Consider the following 17,060-nt stretch of genomic DNA (forward strand, 5'->3'; position numbering starts at 1 on the left):
GCCAATGCTCAGGACCACTTGGTTTACCATCATAGTGATAAAAAACTGCGCGGAAAGGCAGCTCATTTCCGTGAAGCTGACATATGAAATAATGGAGCAGGTGACCAAGTAACATTTCAAGATGATGAATGACTCCATTTTCTGATCCTACATTTACATTGGTTCCATCACAACCAACACACACAATGGGCTGCTGGGTTAGATTTTTCTCCACCAGAAACTCGTGAATAGTTTTGGCAATCTGCTTTCCGTGTCCAGTCTTGGGAGTCACATGTGTGAGATATTCATTGCCAGGCTCAACCATGATGACATAATGATCTTTCACCATCATCCTCGAACTCCATTTCTCGGTCTTCTCATTCTTTATCATCACACGAGTGGCGGTCTTCTTACCATCAAAATAGAGTGACGTCAAATTATCTAAACTAGCCATCTCAATTTCTTGCCTCTTAAATCGGTATTTTTGTCTCGCATCCCGCAGCTTATGTGGTCCAATAACCTGACTCTTGTCATCCTTTGTGATAATGCCATAGTCAGTTAAGGTGGCAGTAGCAATGGCAGCTCCAGCATAATCACTAATCAAGTATCGGTCACAAGCGGCAGCCAGTGTAGGGAGTCTTGTCCGGTTCTGTGAACTGGTGTCTGTCAGAGCCCTTGGATCAGGGACAAAATCAGCATCAGTATTGACGAGAGGAATATCTCTTGAATCATCTGAATTATCCTCAACATAAGGAATATCTCCAGCTACCAGATATCTATGTTTTTGCTCAAGCTGTCTCCTAACTCTGTCCGCATCATGCTTCTCTCTTGCCGTCACTCTGTCCCACATCTTCGTCACTTTCATGTCAACCCCTGCAATCTTCATCTTCCTATCACCTCGCTGGTCAAGGAGAAACTGCACCTCACGTTTGGGAACTTTTATAACACAATTACATGCCAGGTGATATCCGTCACACTCCTTAACTATGCACCTCACATCCTGACAGGAGGCAAGGGGACAATAACAGCTACAGATATCAGGTCTCCCCTACATTACAGTACAGTAACACAACATTGAGAAATGAAATGAGAAAAGGTTGATAATCAATATAGACATAGCACCATACTCATCTACAACAAGACAACTTAAATGAAATAAGAGATATGAAAAAAAAGTTGATAAACACTGAACAGAACATTGCACCGCCACAGCGGCTGTTTGGCTAGTACTGTAGGTAAATTTAAAAATTTCAGTAGAAAATGCGGCAGACTAAACCTCGACATATCAGCTTCAAATTTGGCATGGAGTCTTAGATATGTATAAGGAACAATGCCTGAAGAGTGCAGCTTTGAGCAAAATTTCACTGCCCCCTTGACCAGTGACCACTGTTTATGCGTGACACTTACTGTAACAACATTTAAAGAATATTCTAAGTGACAAAGGAAGGACCTACCTGCCATGGGTACTCGTTGAGGTTGGCATAGAAGCCGCCGATGACCCTGAAGGTGGGAGGTTCGTCATAATACTGCCAGCATTTTTCGTTCACCTTCAGCAATTCGAATGCTGTGAAAACAACGCACTCCATTAATGGAAATATCTCTTTCTCATCCGTTTGTGATAAAAATTATTTACCCAATTTTGTTTATGATATGAATAACTGTTTTTAGTTCATGCTAACTTTAATATTTACGTTTAAATACAGTACTTTCAACCAGGTGATGTTGCTTAAATTATCGATTTGGAAGTAAGGGCGTGAACAAGTCACCTGCTTCGTAAAGTGGATACAGAAGGTACAGATGTCAAGGAGTGTGTTGTGACGTCAAAAAAACGTCAAGGAGTATGTTCGAATTGGACGTTAGTACAGTCAGGGACAGGGCTGACAAGGAAGGTATAAAAACTTTAATTGTTGGTGACTCACAGGTAAGGTAAGTGGACAGGGCTTTTTGTGACAAAAACAAAAATAGGATGAGGGTGTGTTTGCCAGGAGCTGGGATGGGGGATATAAGTGACAGGATGGACAATATCTTGTCTGGTAATGGGAACAAACCCATTATCTGCCTCAGTGCAGGAAGCAATGATATTGGCCGGTGTAGGAGCGAGGAGCTTCTTGATAAGTTCAAGGCAGCTATAGATCGTATTAGGACTAAGGGAGGGATCCCTATCATATGCGGTGTCCTGCCTAGAAGGAGAGTTGGCAGTGAATGGTTGTCAAGGGCAGTTGGTGTCAACGACCGTCTTGACAGATATTGTAAGTCAATATCAGTCCCATTTATTGACAACTGGGACAACTTCTACGGCAGAAGGGACCTTTATTCTAGGGATGGGGTGCACCTCTCTCGAGATGGGGTAGCAACCCTGGCTGGGTCTCTAGAGGGGGCAGTTAAAAGGATATCGAAGTCTTTAAACTGCTAGGGGAACATATGGGCACGGGGGTGAAGGAGACTGCATTGAGAGCGGGTAAACAAAGTGAAAGATTACAGGGAAATAGTGTTAGGAATGATGACAAAACTAAATTTGACAGGGAGTTTAAAACTAAACGCGGTAAAGTGAGGACTCAGAATACGACTAACTTAAATGTCTACTACGCGAACAGTAGAAGTATGAGAAACAAAATGGATGATATTAGAGCCTTGGTATGTACCGAAAAAATCTATATAATAGCATTCACTGAAACATGCATCAACCTAGACTCACGTGAGTTACAGTTCGAATACCAAATTGCGGGTTACAAATTGTTCCATACCGATAGGCAGACCAGGAAAGGAGGCCGAGTAGCAATCTATGTTAGGGATAATCTGAAGTGTGAAATAAATAAGGAAATAAAAACTGAGCGGAATACAGAAACAATTTGGAAAGAATTAATCGACGGTAGGGAAAAATTAATCACAGGAGTAATATATAGACGTCCCAATCTTAATAGAGTCCATGAGCGACTTATCTGGGATGAAATGCGCAGGGCTTCCATACACAACAAAGTCTGTATAGTAGGCGACTTTAACCTTGGCCAAATAGATTGGACTGACCTTACGGGTAACTCAGAATCAGAGGATTTTCTCGAGACGATCCAGGACTGTTTCCTAAGTCAACATATAACCGATCCCACCCTGGAAAATAACATACTCGATTTAGTTCCGTCGAACAGAGAAAACCTCATTAGCAATGTCGAGGTAGGGAACGAACTTGCAAGCAGCGATCACAAAGAAATTAGATTCCAGTTAGATTTTCAGGGCAGAAGTAAGGAAAATTCCACTAAAGTACCAGATTTCAGAAGGGCAAACTTGACAGTTTAAAGAGGCAGCTGAGTGAGGGGGTGTCGCGCTTGGCCGTGAACCTGACAGATGACACCAACCTGATAACGAGATCTTAGATTGCCGAGTTCCACGACAATTTAAATAATGAGTTATTTAATGCACAAAGACAGAACATACCATACAAAAAACTCAGGTCAGACACCATTGACCCTAAATGGATAAATAATTATTTAAAGAACATCATTGGCCAAAGGAAGGCTATAGGTAGAAGGATTAATCTTGGCGAAATTTTCCTCTGGGATTATTATACGGTATTGGCGAGTAGGGTTAAATGCGAGATAAGGAAAGCCAAGAGGAATAATGAGGTAAGGATAGCAAGGGAGGCGAAGACTAACCCCAAAGGATTCTACCAAATGTATCAAACTAAAACACGAGAAAAAATTGGACCAATAAGGTCAGATATCGGTGAGCTCACTGATAACGACGGAGAAATGAGCAATAATTTGAATAAATATTTTTCAACAGTTTTCACCACCGAAAATTTAAACATGATACCCGAGGCACTGACTCTATTCAGAGATAGTGAAGAAAACAAATTAAGCGAGATAGTAGTGACTAGTAACGATGTTAGTAAGCAAATAGACAAACTAAAGCCTAATAAGTCACCTGGTCCCGATGAGATATTTGCCAGAGTATTAAAGGAATGTAAAGAAGAGCTTAGTATGCCCTTAGCAAAGTTGTTTAACATGTCCTTAAAAACAGGTGTAGTACCAGAATCCTGGAGGATAGCTAATGTAATACCGATTTTCAAGAAGGGGGATAGATCACTATCCTCTAACTACCGCCCAATCAGTCTAACATCAATAGTAGGCAAATTACTGGAAGCAATCATTTCAAACTCTATTCGAAATCACCTGGAGAAGCACGGACTGATCAATGATTCCCAGCATGGCTTCACAAGCGGACGTTCTTGTCTAACTAATCTATTAACATTCTTTTCATCAGTTTTCGAAACGGTGGACGAGGGGCACAATTATGATGTGGTATATCTCGACTTTAGCAAAGCCTTTGACAGAGTCCCCCACGAAAGACTAATTAGAAAGGTAGAAGCACATGGCATCAAAGGTAATATCCTTAAATGGATTAGGGCGTGGTTACAGGACAGGAAACAGCGAGTGAGCATTAACGGCACTAAGTCCCATTGGAGCAACTTCACAAGTGGAGTTCCCCAAGGCTCAGTCCTTGGACCATTTATTATTTATTATATACATAAACGACATAGATGACACTAAAATAGGACGTGTTATTAAATCTGACGAGGACTACGCAAAACTACAGGAAGATCTAAACAAATTTTTAGAATGGTCTGAAAAATGGCAGATGAAATTCAACGTGGACAAATGTAAAGTACTCAGTATAGGAGATGTAAACAGGGAAACCAGATTCCAGATGAACAACGATGCCATAGAGAAATCCGACTGCGAGAAAGATTTAAGAGTAATGATAAGTAGGAACCTTTAGCCAAGTAAACAATATGTTTTTGCTCCTAACAAGGCTAATAAAGTACTTGGGTTCATACAAAGGAGTGTTAGTTACAAGACTAGCGAGGTCATCCTAAAACTGTATCTTGCGCTTGTGAGACCACACCTGGATTATGCAGTTCAGTTCTGGTCACCGTATTACAGAATGGATATAGAATCCTTGGAAAGAATTCAGAGGAGAATGACAAGACTAATCCCGGGCATTAGGAACCTTGAGTATAGAGACAGGTTAACGCATCTTAATTTGCACTCCCTCGAGAGACGTAGAGCGAGGGGCGACCTGATAGAGGTGTATAAGTGGAAGTCAGGGCTAAACAAAGGGGACATTACAAAGGTACTCAAATTATCCAACCAGGAGCAAACTCGTAGCAATGGTTTTAAATTAGACAAATTTACATTTAGGCGTGAAATAGGTAAACACTGGTTTGGAAACAGAGTAGTGGATGAATGGAACAAGTTACCAAATATCATCATTAACTCAAATACGCTGAATAGCTTCAAACATAGGTTGGATGCTTATATGAGCAATAGGGGTTGGGTGTAAACGGGACTGCCCAGTATGGGCCAATAGGCCCGCTGCAGTTTCCTCCATTCTTTTGTTTTTATGTTCTTATATTGTGACGTCTTAATAAAGGTAAGGGGTGTGTTGTGACGTCATAATAAGTCAAGGAATGTGTTGTGACGTCATAATAAAGTCAATGAGGTGTGTTGTGATGTCATAATAAAGTCAAGGAGTGTGTTGGGGCGTCATGATAAAGTCAAGGAGTGTGTTGTGACGTCATAATAAAGTCAAAGAATGTGTTGTAGTGTCGTTATAAGTCAAGGAGTGTGTTGTGACGTCATAATAATCAAGGAGTGTGCTGTGACGTCATATTAAAGTTAAGGAGTGTTGTGACGTCAGTAACCGGTGTGTCAGAGGACTTACTTCTCCTAAAAGCGGATATGGCTGGGGTGGTGCCGATAGATCCGGTGTAAACTCCTTCCTCTTCCTCGCTCTCAAGTTCCGGGAGCGCCGCCCTGATGAGCACCTATTAATGAGGTATACAGTATAGTCTGGGTGAAGATGGCCAGGGTACAGTACCTCTAGAGGTGGGAGTTTAATGAGTTACCTGCTGATGAAGGACTATGTCATTATTTATAGGTAGTAGGTAATAGGCAGCTATCAAACAGGGAGGTACTACCGCCTAGGAAGATACTGAAAGCATAATGTGTAGTCTAATGGTAGACCCTGCTGCCATATGGCATCACAACATTTTTTACCAGGTCCCAGGTTGCTGACCTGACTTTCTACCTCATTTACACACAAATGCAGGGTCTCAATTGTTTCTCTTACTTTGACAACACAACAAACACAAATTGTTTCTCACTCTTGATCTTTTCTTCTTTTTTTAATTATTATTATTATTATTATTATTATTATTATTATTATTATTATTATTATTATTATTATTATTATTATTATTATAATTATTATAATTATTATAATTATTACTATTATTATTATTAGTAGTAGTAGTAGTAATAGTAGTGGATTGCAAGAAGCGAGACCAGTGTCAGAACCCACGTCGCAGGGAGCCAACACAGGTGGCCACAGTGGATATCGCCGGGACCCAACTACCCGATGATATCCGAAATGATAGCAGTGAGTCTACTCAACCCGAAAATGTAGTACTAATTAATGCTGCTCCCTTAGTAGCAGATGTCCACGAGGAGAATGAGAGACAGCCACCTCAGTGGAATGGCATGTCGATGGAAAATGCAGACATATGGGTCAAAGAAACCTATTCAGAAATTGTCAAGTGGTCGCCCGCTAACTTATTTGAACCACCCAAGTGTGCGGCCACCAAAGAAATGATTCGGGAGATGACTCGCTTCATGTCTGATTACACTCAGGACCGCTTCCTCGCCCCCCTAGCTCTTCAAATACTGGCAATAATACCACATCTATTTTGTCAGAGGACACACACAAAGGCTAAGCACAAAGAAAATGTGGCAGCAATGAAGAGAAGATTGACAATGTGGCAGACTGGGGCCCTAGATGATCTCCTATGTGAAGCAAGAACACTGCAGGAGAGACTAAAATTTACGGGTGACGGAAAGCAAAACACCGATGACGTGGCAAGAAAATTTGGAAACAAAATGCGTGTGGGAAAAGTGTCTCTCGCGGTAAGATCTCTCACACAGGAATCCTCCGGTGGAGTGATGCCAATAAACAGAGAGACATTAAAACTATTGAAAGAGAAACATCCCCCTGCAAGCGAAGATGAAGGCATCAGGTTCCAGGGTGACTATATCCCACCAAATGCTGTCCTGTTCGAGAAAATAACAGGAGAGATGGTGTGGAAAAAGGCACTGAAGACTCGAGGAGGAGCCGGCCCTTCAGGTCTGGATGCAAACGGTTGGAGAGTCATCCTCAGCACAAACAAGTTTGGCCCTGTAGCAAGCGATCTCTGCACTGCCATTGCCGCCCTTGCAAGAAAGCTTGCATCCTCTTGCTGCCATCACCTCCAGGCTCTGACGGCCTGCCGCCTTATTCCTCTGGAAAAGAAACCAGGATGTAGACCTATAGGGGTGGGGGAAGTGCTGAGGCGGATCATCGGAAAGTGCATAATGGAGGTGGTAAAGGATGATGTCAGGGCAGCAGCAGGGAACCTACAAGTGTGTGCTGGCCACCAGGCTGGTGGGGAGGCGGCCATTCACGCCATGAGATTGATATTTGAGCAGCGTGATTGTGAGGCCGTTCTCCTGGTGGATGCTTCAAACGCATTCAACATACTTAACCGCAAGGCTGCACTGCACAACATCAAGATCAAGTGTCCTAGCTTTGCGATGTATGTTGAAAATTCGTATAGGAATCCTTCAGACCTCTACATAGTAAACAACAAGGCTCTACGAGGTGATACCATCCTACAGTCGACCGAGGGAACAACACAGGGGGACCCCGTTGCAATGGCAATGTATGCAATAGGCCTATCAGTGCTCCAACAAGAACTAAAATTTGAAACAACTGGGGTCAAACAAGTGGCATATGCTGATGACCTTACAGGAGCAGGAAAAGTGGAGGGCATCAAAAAGTGGTGGGACCTGGTAACATCGCGAGGTCCACAAATAGGGTACCACCCAAACGCCAGCAAGTCCTTCCTCATCGTGAAGCCAGAACATTACGAACGGGCATTGGAGGTTTTTGGCGGAAGTGAAGTCAAAATAACTAAGGACGGCCAAAGACATCTAGGCGCAGTAATTGGCACTACGGACTTCAAGACCGAGTACGTAGCGGGAAAGGTGAATGAGTGGGTTAGCGTAATCCAAGCTCTATCTGAGATTGCTAACACAGAGCCACATGCGGCCTTTGCAGCATTCACCCATGGAGTCAAGCATCGCTGGAACTACCTGATGCGTACCATCCCTGATATCGGACCCCTCCTCCACCCTCTGGAAGAAGCCATCAGTGTCAAGTTCATTCCCAAACTAGTGAAACACCCTGACTTAACCCCTGCAGAAAGAACACTTCTTGCACTTCCACCAAGACTGGGAGGGATGGGACTAACTAATCCAGAGGAGATTGCTGACACTGAACATCAGAATTCACTATAGCTCACGGCAGCCCTCACTGACCACATAATAGCCCAGAATGCAACAGGGGAAGTGGACACCAGCGAAGTAAATAAGATCCGTAGGTCCATTACAACAGATCGGCAGCACTGCCAAAATGACATGTTGCAGCAACTATTGCTGCAGGTTCCAGAAAATTTGACAAAAAAAGTAGCTATAGCGCAGGAGGTGGGCGCCTCGAACTGGTTAACTACGTTACCGATAAGGGCAAATGGTTTCAGCCTTAACAAACAAGAATTTACAGATGCCATTGCTCTAAGGTACGGTTGGCCAGTAGATGGTTTGCCCTCCCAATGCGTGTGTGGCTCTTCCTATGATGGCGATCACGCCATGGTCTGCAAGAAGGGGGGCTTCATATGCATGAGGCATGACGAGGTAAGGGATCTCACAGCAAATATGTTGAAGGAAATCTGCCGGGACGTCATGGTAGAACCGACCCTCCTTCCACTGGATGGCGAGATCTTCCAACACAGGACTTCAAACACATCTAACGAAGCCCGTGTGGACGTCAGTGCTCGAGGATTCTGGACGCGGGGACAGCGAGCTTTCTTCGACATCAGGATTTTTGATCCCATGGCCGCTTGTCACCGTAACCTAGCTCTCGATGCTGCACATAGGAGGAACGAGAACGACAAGAGACGGGCATATGGGGAGAGAATTCAAAATGTTGATCAAGGCAGCTTCACTCCTCTAGTGTTCACAACCTCTGGTGGGATGGGCCCAAGTGCAAGATGTTTCTACTCCAGACTGCTAGACTCTCGGAGGTGATCTCCGAACAGAAGCAGCAGCCCAGAAGTTATGTTACAGCCTGGATGAGATGTCGACTGTCTTTCTCTCTCCTTCGGTCGGCTTTGCTCTGCCTTAGGGGAACGAGAGCTTCTGCCCAAACTCCGACAACTGCTGCAGATATTGACTATGAGGCTACTGTCACTGAATGCTGCATAGATCTGCGGCTTAACTAATTTAACACAGATAGGATAGCTACTTATGTATTAGGATATTTAATATTAAGGTAATTAAATGGTGGCGAAAGTGTGGCTATTGGGGGAGGCTGGAGGCCACTATAAAAAAAAAGTAGTAGTAGTAGTAGTAGTAGTATAATTATTATTATTATTATTATTATTATTATTATTATTATTATTATTATTATTATTATTATTATTATTATTATTATTATTATTATTATTATTAATATTATTATTATTATTACAGATGTATTATTATTATTATTATATTTTCGTCCCCAGGCCCCGAAGTGGGTCATTGACTTGTGTCCGGGTAGGCTAATGCCTGTAAAAAAAAAAGGAATTCACACACACACACACACACACTACATCCTTGACAACCGGAGGGTCAAGACCTTCCAGGCCCTGCTTAGCAGCGGCCCCCCTTGGCCATGTTCGGCCCCACTCCTCAAGTCCCTCTCCCCGACCCATCCTCACTACCGGGATATCAACATAATCAAAAGTGACAATTTCGTTTCGGAAAGAAGTGGGATCAGTGTTGAACAGTAATGAGCAGTGTTTAAGCCAGTGAATTCAGCACCAGACAATGCCAGTGAGAGTAGTGACCCACCACTGAGATAAGCACCCCTGGGAACTGACCACCATCTTCTGACCAGGAGGTGCTATTCAATCCACCATGGGAACAACAGTGGGTCGGCTTCACACCTGACTACGAGATAACACAACACTATCCAGCAGAGTGAGATGCTGTGACACCACCCCACACCACACCGTGTCCCCATGACCACGTGAGGTCCTTCATATTAACACCTATGGACGAGTTACTGCACCACGTGAACACCACACCACCCGATGCCTCCATGACCACGTGAGGTCCTTCATGTCAACATCTGAAGACGGGTTGCTGCACCGCGTGAACACCACACCATCCGGTGTCCTCATGACCACGTGAGGTCTTTCATATTAACACTCGAGGACGAGTTACTACACCACGTGAACACCACACCACCCAATGTCTCCATGAACACGTGACGTCCTTCACTTCATCCTCGACCACTGAAGGATCAAGATGTACCTGGCGCTCCTCTGAGAGCAGCCATGTCAACTGTTAAGTTGGCCTTTACCAACTCCCTCCCCTGAACCCCTCCTCCCCACCGGAATATCAACAAGTTCTCGCCAGAAGTTACAATTTCATTTAGGAAAGGAATGGAACCAGTGTTGAATATTGGTGAACAGTGCTCAAGTCAGTGAGAACAACTCAACAGTAACAGCTGAGTCGTACCCAAGTTAACCTTCACACAGTGAGGTCCCAGGTACCCAGTGATAACTGCACGTGAGACTCAACAACAAGCAGCGATGTGTTAATCCGTCCACGATAGGGAGGCCTGGGACCACACCTCACTCATATAACACCAACTGTGAGGGAACTACTACACCACGTGAGGCCCCTCATAACACCATCTGTGAGGGAGTTACTACACCACGTCAGGCCCCTCATAGCACCATCTATGAGGAAACTACTACACCACGTCAGGCCCCTTTTACACCATCTGTGAGGGAGGTACTACACTACGTCAGGCCCCTCATAATACCATCTGTGAGGGAGGTACTACACTACATCAGGTCCCTCATAACACCATCTGTGAGGGAGTTACTACACCACGTCAGGTCCCTCATAACACCATCTGTGAGGGAGGTACTACACTTCGTGTTTGCTGTTCAACACCTCAACCAATGTGACATACGTGACCTCCACTGTAAACATTAATCTGTTTGTTCACTGTAAGTTCCCTTACCTTCCTCTAATGAAGGCTTTTGTTAAACCACCAATGTACTGTATGTAATAAATCATTTATGTCCAATGTATATTTTCAGCCTTCGGGCTGCAGAACTTTTTCAATAAACCGTTAATTATTATTATTATTATTATTATTATTATTATTATTATTATTATTATTATTATTTATATCAACACTCGAGGACGAGTTACTACACCACGTGAAAACCACACCACACCACCCGATGTCTCCATGACCAGCCCAGGCCCGGGCAATCAACTGTAAACTATAATAATTTGTATGTTCAATTCATGTTCCTTCTCCTTTCAGTAATGAAAGCTTTTGTTAAACGACCCACCCTCCCCATGTCTTTGTATGTAATAAGTCATTTTTGTCCAATGTATATTTTCAGCCTTCGGTCTGCAGAACTTTTTCAATAACCGTTAATTATTTTATATTATTATTATTTCACACACACACACACACACACACACACACACACCATTCAGTTCTCTCTCTCTCTCTCTCTCTCTCTCTCTCTCTCTCTCTCTCTCTCACCTCGTCATTAGGAGGCATGGGTAGCTTGCCAGGCATAAGGGTCGTAGGCACCGACTCCGTGGTCGTCACCACCGACTCCGTGGTCGTCACCACCGACTCCGAGGTCGTCACTTCGCTTGAAGTTCCCCGTACCACATTCATCACGGTAGTCGTTTCCTCTGTGGTGTCGGTGGCTGTGGTAGGGTCGACGGTGGTGGGGCCCTCGACGGTGGTGGGGTTCTCGACTGTGGTGGGGTCCTCGGTAGTGGTAGGGGCCTCGGTGGTAGTGGTGGTGGGGATGTACTTCTCAGCTTCAGCGTTCCTGATACCTGCATACGTAGGAGCTGTGGGGGAGAAGAGGCAAGAATGATGGTGTGTGTTTGTGTGTGTGTGTGGAGGCAGTTTGTGAGAGATGTGCAGAATTAGTGTGATAGGTTATGATGAAGGAGTTTGGTATGGGCGTGAAAGAGGTGCAATGTGGATAGAGAAAGAGACTGTCTAGTACGAGGGCAGAACTGGAGAACATTTACTTTCTTTTGGACATAACACTATTAAGAGGACACTTTCAGTTTAATAGGTGTGGGGTAATTTATCCCTGGACATGAGCACAAGAAAGTGGACATTTAACCCTGGACATGAATGAGCACAAAGGCAGTGAACAGAATAGAGGTGGGGTGATGTCTGAGGTAGTCCGACTTACACTGGAATGGGGGAATGTTGTCGCAAGCGAGCTGGGTAAGACCTATGGAGAAGGTGTAGGCGGGGATGCCCTGCAATACCATAGCCAGCGTCAAGCGGGTCCTCTCCTTCACCGCGAAAGTTGCTGTAACAGAAAAGAAAAATTTATTAACCCATAGCCGTCCCTCACACCTCACCTCGTCCCCCACACCTCACCTCGTCCCTCATAACTCACTCCATCCCTTTACACCTCTCCCGTCCATCTCACCCATCCTGTCCGTCACACCCCACGTCCCTCACACCCTCTTCCGTCCCTTACACCCCTCCCGCTCCCCCATACATACCCCTGTCCTTTACACCCCCGCCCGTCCCTCATACCCCTTCCCGTCTCTCACACCCCTCCCGTCCCTCCCGTCCCTCACCCCCTCCGTCTCATATCTCTCGCCCCCCCCCACAGGAAACAAGTGTAGAACGTACTAATCCAAGAGGTCATGTTGCCACAGACAGGAGTGACGGGGTCGTTGATGCTTGTACCCAGGATGGTCAATGTGTCTCTTATACACACACCATCCTCGTACCGCGCCAGCAGGAACTTGTGGAAGGTCATCCTGTAAGAGAAGGGGGAGTTGTTACTTGAATGTGTGGAAAGATAGTTGATGTTACTTGAATGAGTGGGAAGAAATTGCTGTTACGTAAATGTGTGGGAATATGGTCGTTGTTACTTGAATGTGTGGGAAGATTGTTGTTGTTACTTGAATGTATGGAAACCGAGTTGTTGTTACTTGAATATGCGGGAAGATATTTGCTCTTAGTTGAATGTGTGGGAAGGTAGTTGCTGTTATTTGAATGTGTGGGAAGATACTTATTGTTACTTGAATATAAGAACATAAGAACAAAAGAATGGAGGAAACTGCAGCGGGCCTATTGACCCATATTGGGCAGTCCCGTTTATACCAACCCCTATTGCTCATATAAGCATCCAACCTATGTTTGAAGCTATCCAGCGTGTTCGAGTTAATGATGATATTTGGTAACTTGTTCCATTCATCCACTACTCTGTTTCCAAACCAGTGTTTACCTATTTCACGCCGAAATCTAAATTTGTCTAATTTAAAACCATTGTTACGAGTTCGCTCCTGGTTGGATAGTTTGAGTACCTTTGTACTGTCCCCTTTGTTTAACCCTGACTTCCATTTATACACCTCTATCATGTCGCCCCTCACTCTACGTCTCTCGATGCAGTCCAAATTAAGATGCTTTAACCTGTCTCTGTATTCAAGGTTCCTAATGCCCTGGATTAGTCTTGTCATTCTCCTCTGGATTCTGTCCAAGGATTCTATATCCATTCTGTAATACGGTGACCAGAACTGAACTGCGTAATCCAGGTGAGGTCTCACAAGCGCTAGATATAATTTTAAGATGACCTCGCTTGTCTTGTAACTAACACTCCTTTGTATGAACCCAAGTACTTTATTAGACTTGTTACGAGCAAACACACATTGTTTACTTGGCTTAAGATACCTATTTATCATTACTCCTAAATCTCTCTCACACTCTGCTTCCACAATGGCATCGTTGTTCATCTGGGATCTGGTTCCCTATTTACATCTCCTATACTGAGTACTTTACATTTGTCCACATTGAATTTCATCTGCCATTTTTCAGACCATTCGAAAAAGTTGTGTAGATCTTCTTGTAGTTTTGCAGAGTCCTCGTCAGATTTAATTATACGTCCTATTTTAGTGTCATCAGCAAATTTACTTATGTTGCTGTCTATGCCGATATCTATGTCGTTTATGTATATAATAAATAATAATGGTCCAAGTACTGAGCCTTGCGGAACTCCACTAGTGACGTTGCTCCAATGTGATTTAGTGCGGTTTATGCTCACTCGCTGTTTCCTGTCCCGTAACCACGCCCTAATGAATTTAAGGATATTACCTTTGATGCCATGCGCTTCTACCTTTCTAATTAGTCTTTCGTGGGGGACTCTGTTGAAGGCTTTGCTAAAGTCGAGATATACCACATCATAATTGTGCCCCTCGTCCACCGATTCGAAAACTGATGAAAAGAATGTTAATAGATTAGTTAGACATGAACGCCCGCTTGTGAAGCCATGTTGGGAATCATTGATCAACTTGTGCTTCTCCAGGTGGTTTCGAATAGAGTTTGAAATAATTGATTCTAGTAATTTACCTACTGTTGATGTTAGACTGATTGGGCGGTAGTTAGAGGATAGTGATCTATTCCCTGTTTGAAAATCGGTATTACACTTGCTATCCTCCAGGATTCTGGTACTACACCTGTTTTTAATGACATGTTAAACAGCTTTACTAATGGCATACTAAGCTCTTCCTTACATTCCTTTAATACTCTGGCAAATATCTCATCGGGACCAGGTGACTTATTAGGCTTCAGTTTGTCTATTTGCTTATTAACATCGTTACTAGTCACTACTATCTTGCTTAATTTGTTTTCTTCACTATCTCTGAACAGAGTCGGTGCCTCGGGTATCATGTTTAAATTTTCGGTGGTGAAAACTGTAGAAAAATATTTATTCAGATTATTGCTCATTTCTCCGTCGTTATCAGTTAGCTCGCCGGTATCTGAATGTATTGGTCCAATCTTATCTCGTGTTTTAGTTTGATACATTTGGTAGAATCCTTTGGGGTTTGTTTTCGCCTCCCCAGCTATCTTCAGTTCATAGTTCCTCTTCGCTTTTCTTATCTCTGTCTTAGCCCTCCCTACAGGCCAGTACCTTATAATACTCCCGGAGGTAAATTTCACATGATTTATCCTTCTACCTATAGCCCTTCTTTGGCCAATAATGCTCTTTGAATACATATTTATCCATTTAGGGTCATTGTTGTCTGATCTGAGTTTTTTGTATGGTATGTTCTGCCTTTGTGTATTAAGTAACTCATTATTTAAATTGTCGTGAACTCGGCAATCTCAGATCTCGTTATCAGGTCGGTGTCATCTGTCAGGCTCGAACCCAAGCGTGACATCCCCTCTCTTAGCTGTCTCTTTAAACTATCAAAGTCTGCCCTTCTGAAATCTGGGACATTAATGGAATTCCCTTTACGTCTGACCTGAAAATCTAACTGGAATCTAATTTTTTTGTGATCGCTGTTTGCAAGTTCGTTCCCTACCTCGACATTGCTAATGAGGTTTTCTCTGTTCGACAGAACTAAATCGAGTATATTATTACCCCGGTTGGGTTCGGTTATATGTTGACTTAGGAAGCAGTCCTGGATCGTTTCGAGGAAATCCTCTGATACTGAGTTACCCGGAAGGTCATTCCAATCTATTTGGCCATTGTTAAAATCGTCTACTATACAGACTTTGTTGTGTATGGAAGCCCTGCGCATTTCATCCCAGATAAGTCGCTCATTAACTCTATCAAGGTTGGGAGGTCTATATATTACTCCTATGATTAATTTTTCCATACCGTCGATTAATTCTATCCAAATTGTTTCTGTATTCCGCTCAGTTTTTATTTCCCTATTTATTTCGCACTTCAGGTTATCCCTGACATAGATGGCTACTCCGCCTCCTTTCCTGAAAGGCCTATCGGTATGGAACAATTTCTAATCCGCAACTTGGTATTCGACAGGTAACTCACGTGAGTCTAGGTTGATCCATGTTTCAGTGAATGCTATTATATCGATTTTTTCGGTACATACCAAGGCCCTAATATCATCCATTTTGTTTCTCATACTTCTACTGTTCGCGTAGTAGACATTTAAGTTAGTCGTGTTCCGAGTCCTCCCTTTACCGCGTTTAGTTTTAAACTCCCTGTCTAATGTAGTTTTGTCATCATTCCTAACATTATTTCCCTGTAATCTTTCACATTGTTTACCCGCTCCCACTGCAGTCTCCTCCACCCCTGTGTCCATATGTTCCCCTAGCAGTTTAAAGACTTCGATATCTTTTGAACTGGCCCCTCTAGCCAGGGTTGCCACCCCATCCCGAGACAGGTGTACCCCATCCCTAGCATAAAGGTCCCTTCTGCCGTAGAAGTTGTCCCAGTTGTCAATGAATGGGACTGATATTGACTTGCAATATCCGTCAAGACGGCCGATGACACCAACTGCCCTTGACAACCATTCATTGCCAACTCTCCTTCTAGGCAGGACACCACATATGCTAGAGATTCCTCCCTTAGTCCTAATACGATCTATAGCTGCCTTGAACTTATCAAGAAGCTCCTCACTCCTACACCGGCCAATATCATTGCCTCCTGCACTGAGGCAGATAATGGGTTTGTTCCCATTACCAGACAAGATATTGTCCCTCCTGTCAATTATATCCCCCACCCCAGCTCCTGGCAAACACACCCTCATCCTATTTTTATTTTTACCACAAAAGGCTCTGTCCAAGTACCTTACCTGTGAGTCACCAACAATTAAAGTTTTTATACCTTACTTGTAGGAAGTTAGTTGTTGTTCCTTTAATGTGTGGGAAGATAGTTGTTGTTACTTGAATATGTAGGAAGTTAGTTGTTGTTACTTGAATGTGTGGGAAGATGGTTGCTGTTACTTGAATGTGTGGGAAGATAGTTGTTGTTCCTTTAATGTGTGGGAAGATAGTTGTTGTTACTTGAATATGTAGGAAGTTAGTTGTTGTTACTTGAATATGTGGAAAGCTAGTTGTTGTTACTTGAATATGCGGGAAGATAGTTGCTCTTAGTTGAATGTGTGGGAAGGTAGTTGCTG

At 43.5% G+C, this 17,060-nt stretch overlaps 1 protein-coding gene across 1 annotated transcript in view; it reads right to left on the reverse strand.

The window, feature by feature from the left end:
• The window catches only part of LOC121872942 (serine protease filzig-like), a 78,619-nt gene that overhangs the window by 18,979 nt on the left and 42,580 nt on the right, over window positions 1–17,060 (reverse strand). Inside the window, exons 7-11 of the mRNA XM_042376083.1 lie at window positions 12,820–12,950; window positions 12,365–12,487; window positions 11,686–12,008; window positions 5,698–5,800; window positions 1,434–1,543 (exon numbers count right to left, since the gene is read on the reverse strand). Coding sequence (XP_042232017.1) covers window positions 1,434–1,543; window positions 5,698–5,800; window positions 11,686–12,008; window positions 12,365–12,487; window positions 12,820–12,950 — 790 coding nt within the window. The remainder of the gene's footprint in view (window positions 1–1,433; window positions 1,544–5,697; window positions 5,801–11,685; window positions 12,009–12,364; window positions 12,488–12,819; window positions 12,951–17,060) is intronic.

This window comes from Homarus americanus, unplaced genomic scaffold (assembly GCF_018991925.1).
Source record: "Homarus americanus isolate GMGI-L3 unplaced genomic scaffold, GMGI_Hamer_2.0 scaffold11022, whole genome shotgun sequence".
Taxonomy (NCBI): domain Eukaryota; kingdom Metazoa; phylum Arthropoda; class Malacostraca; order Decapoda; family Nephropidae; genus Homarus; species Homarus americanus.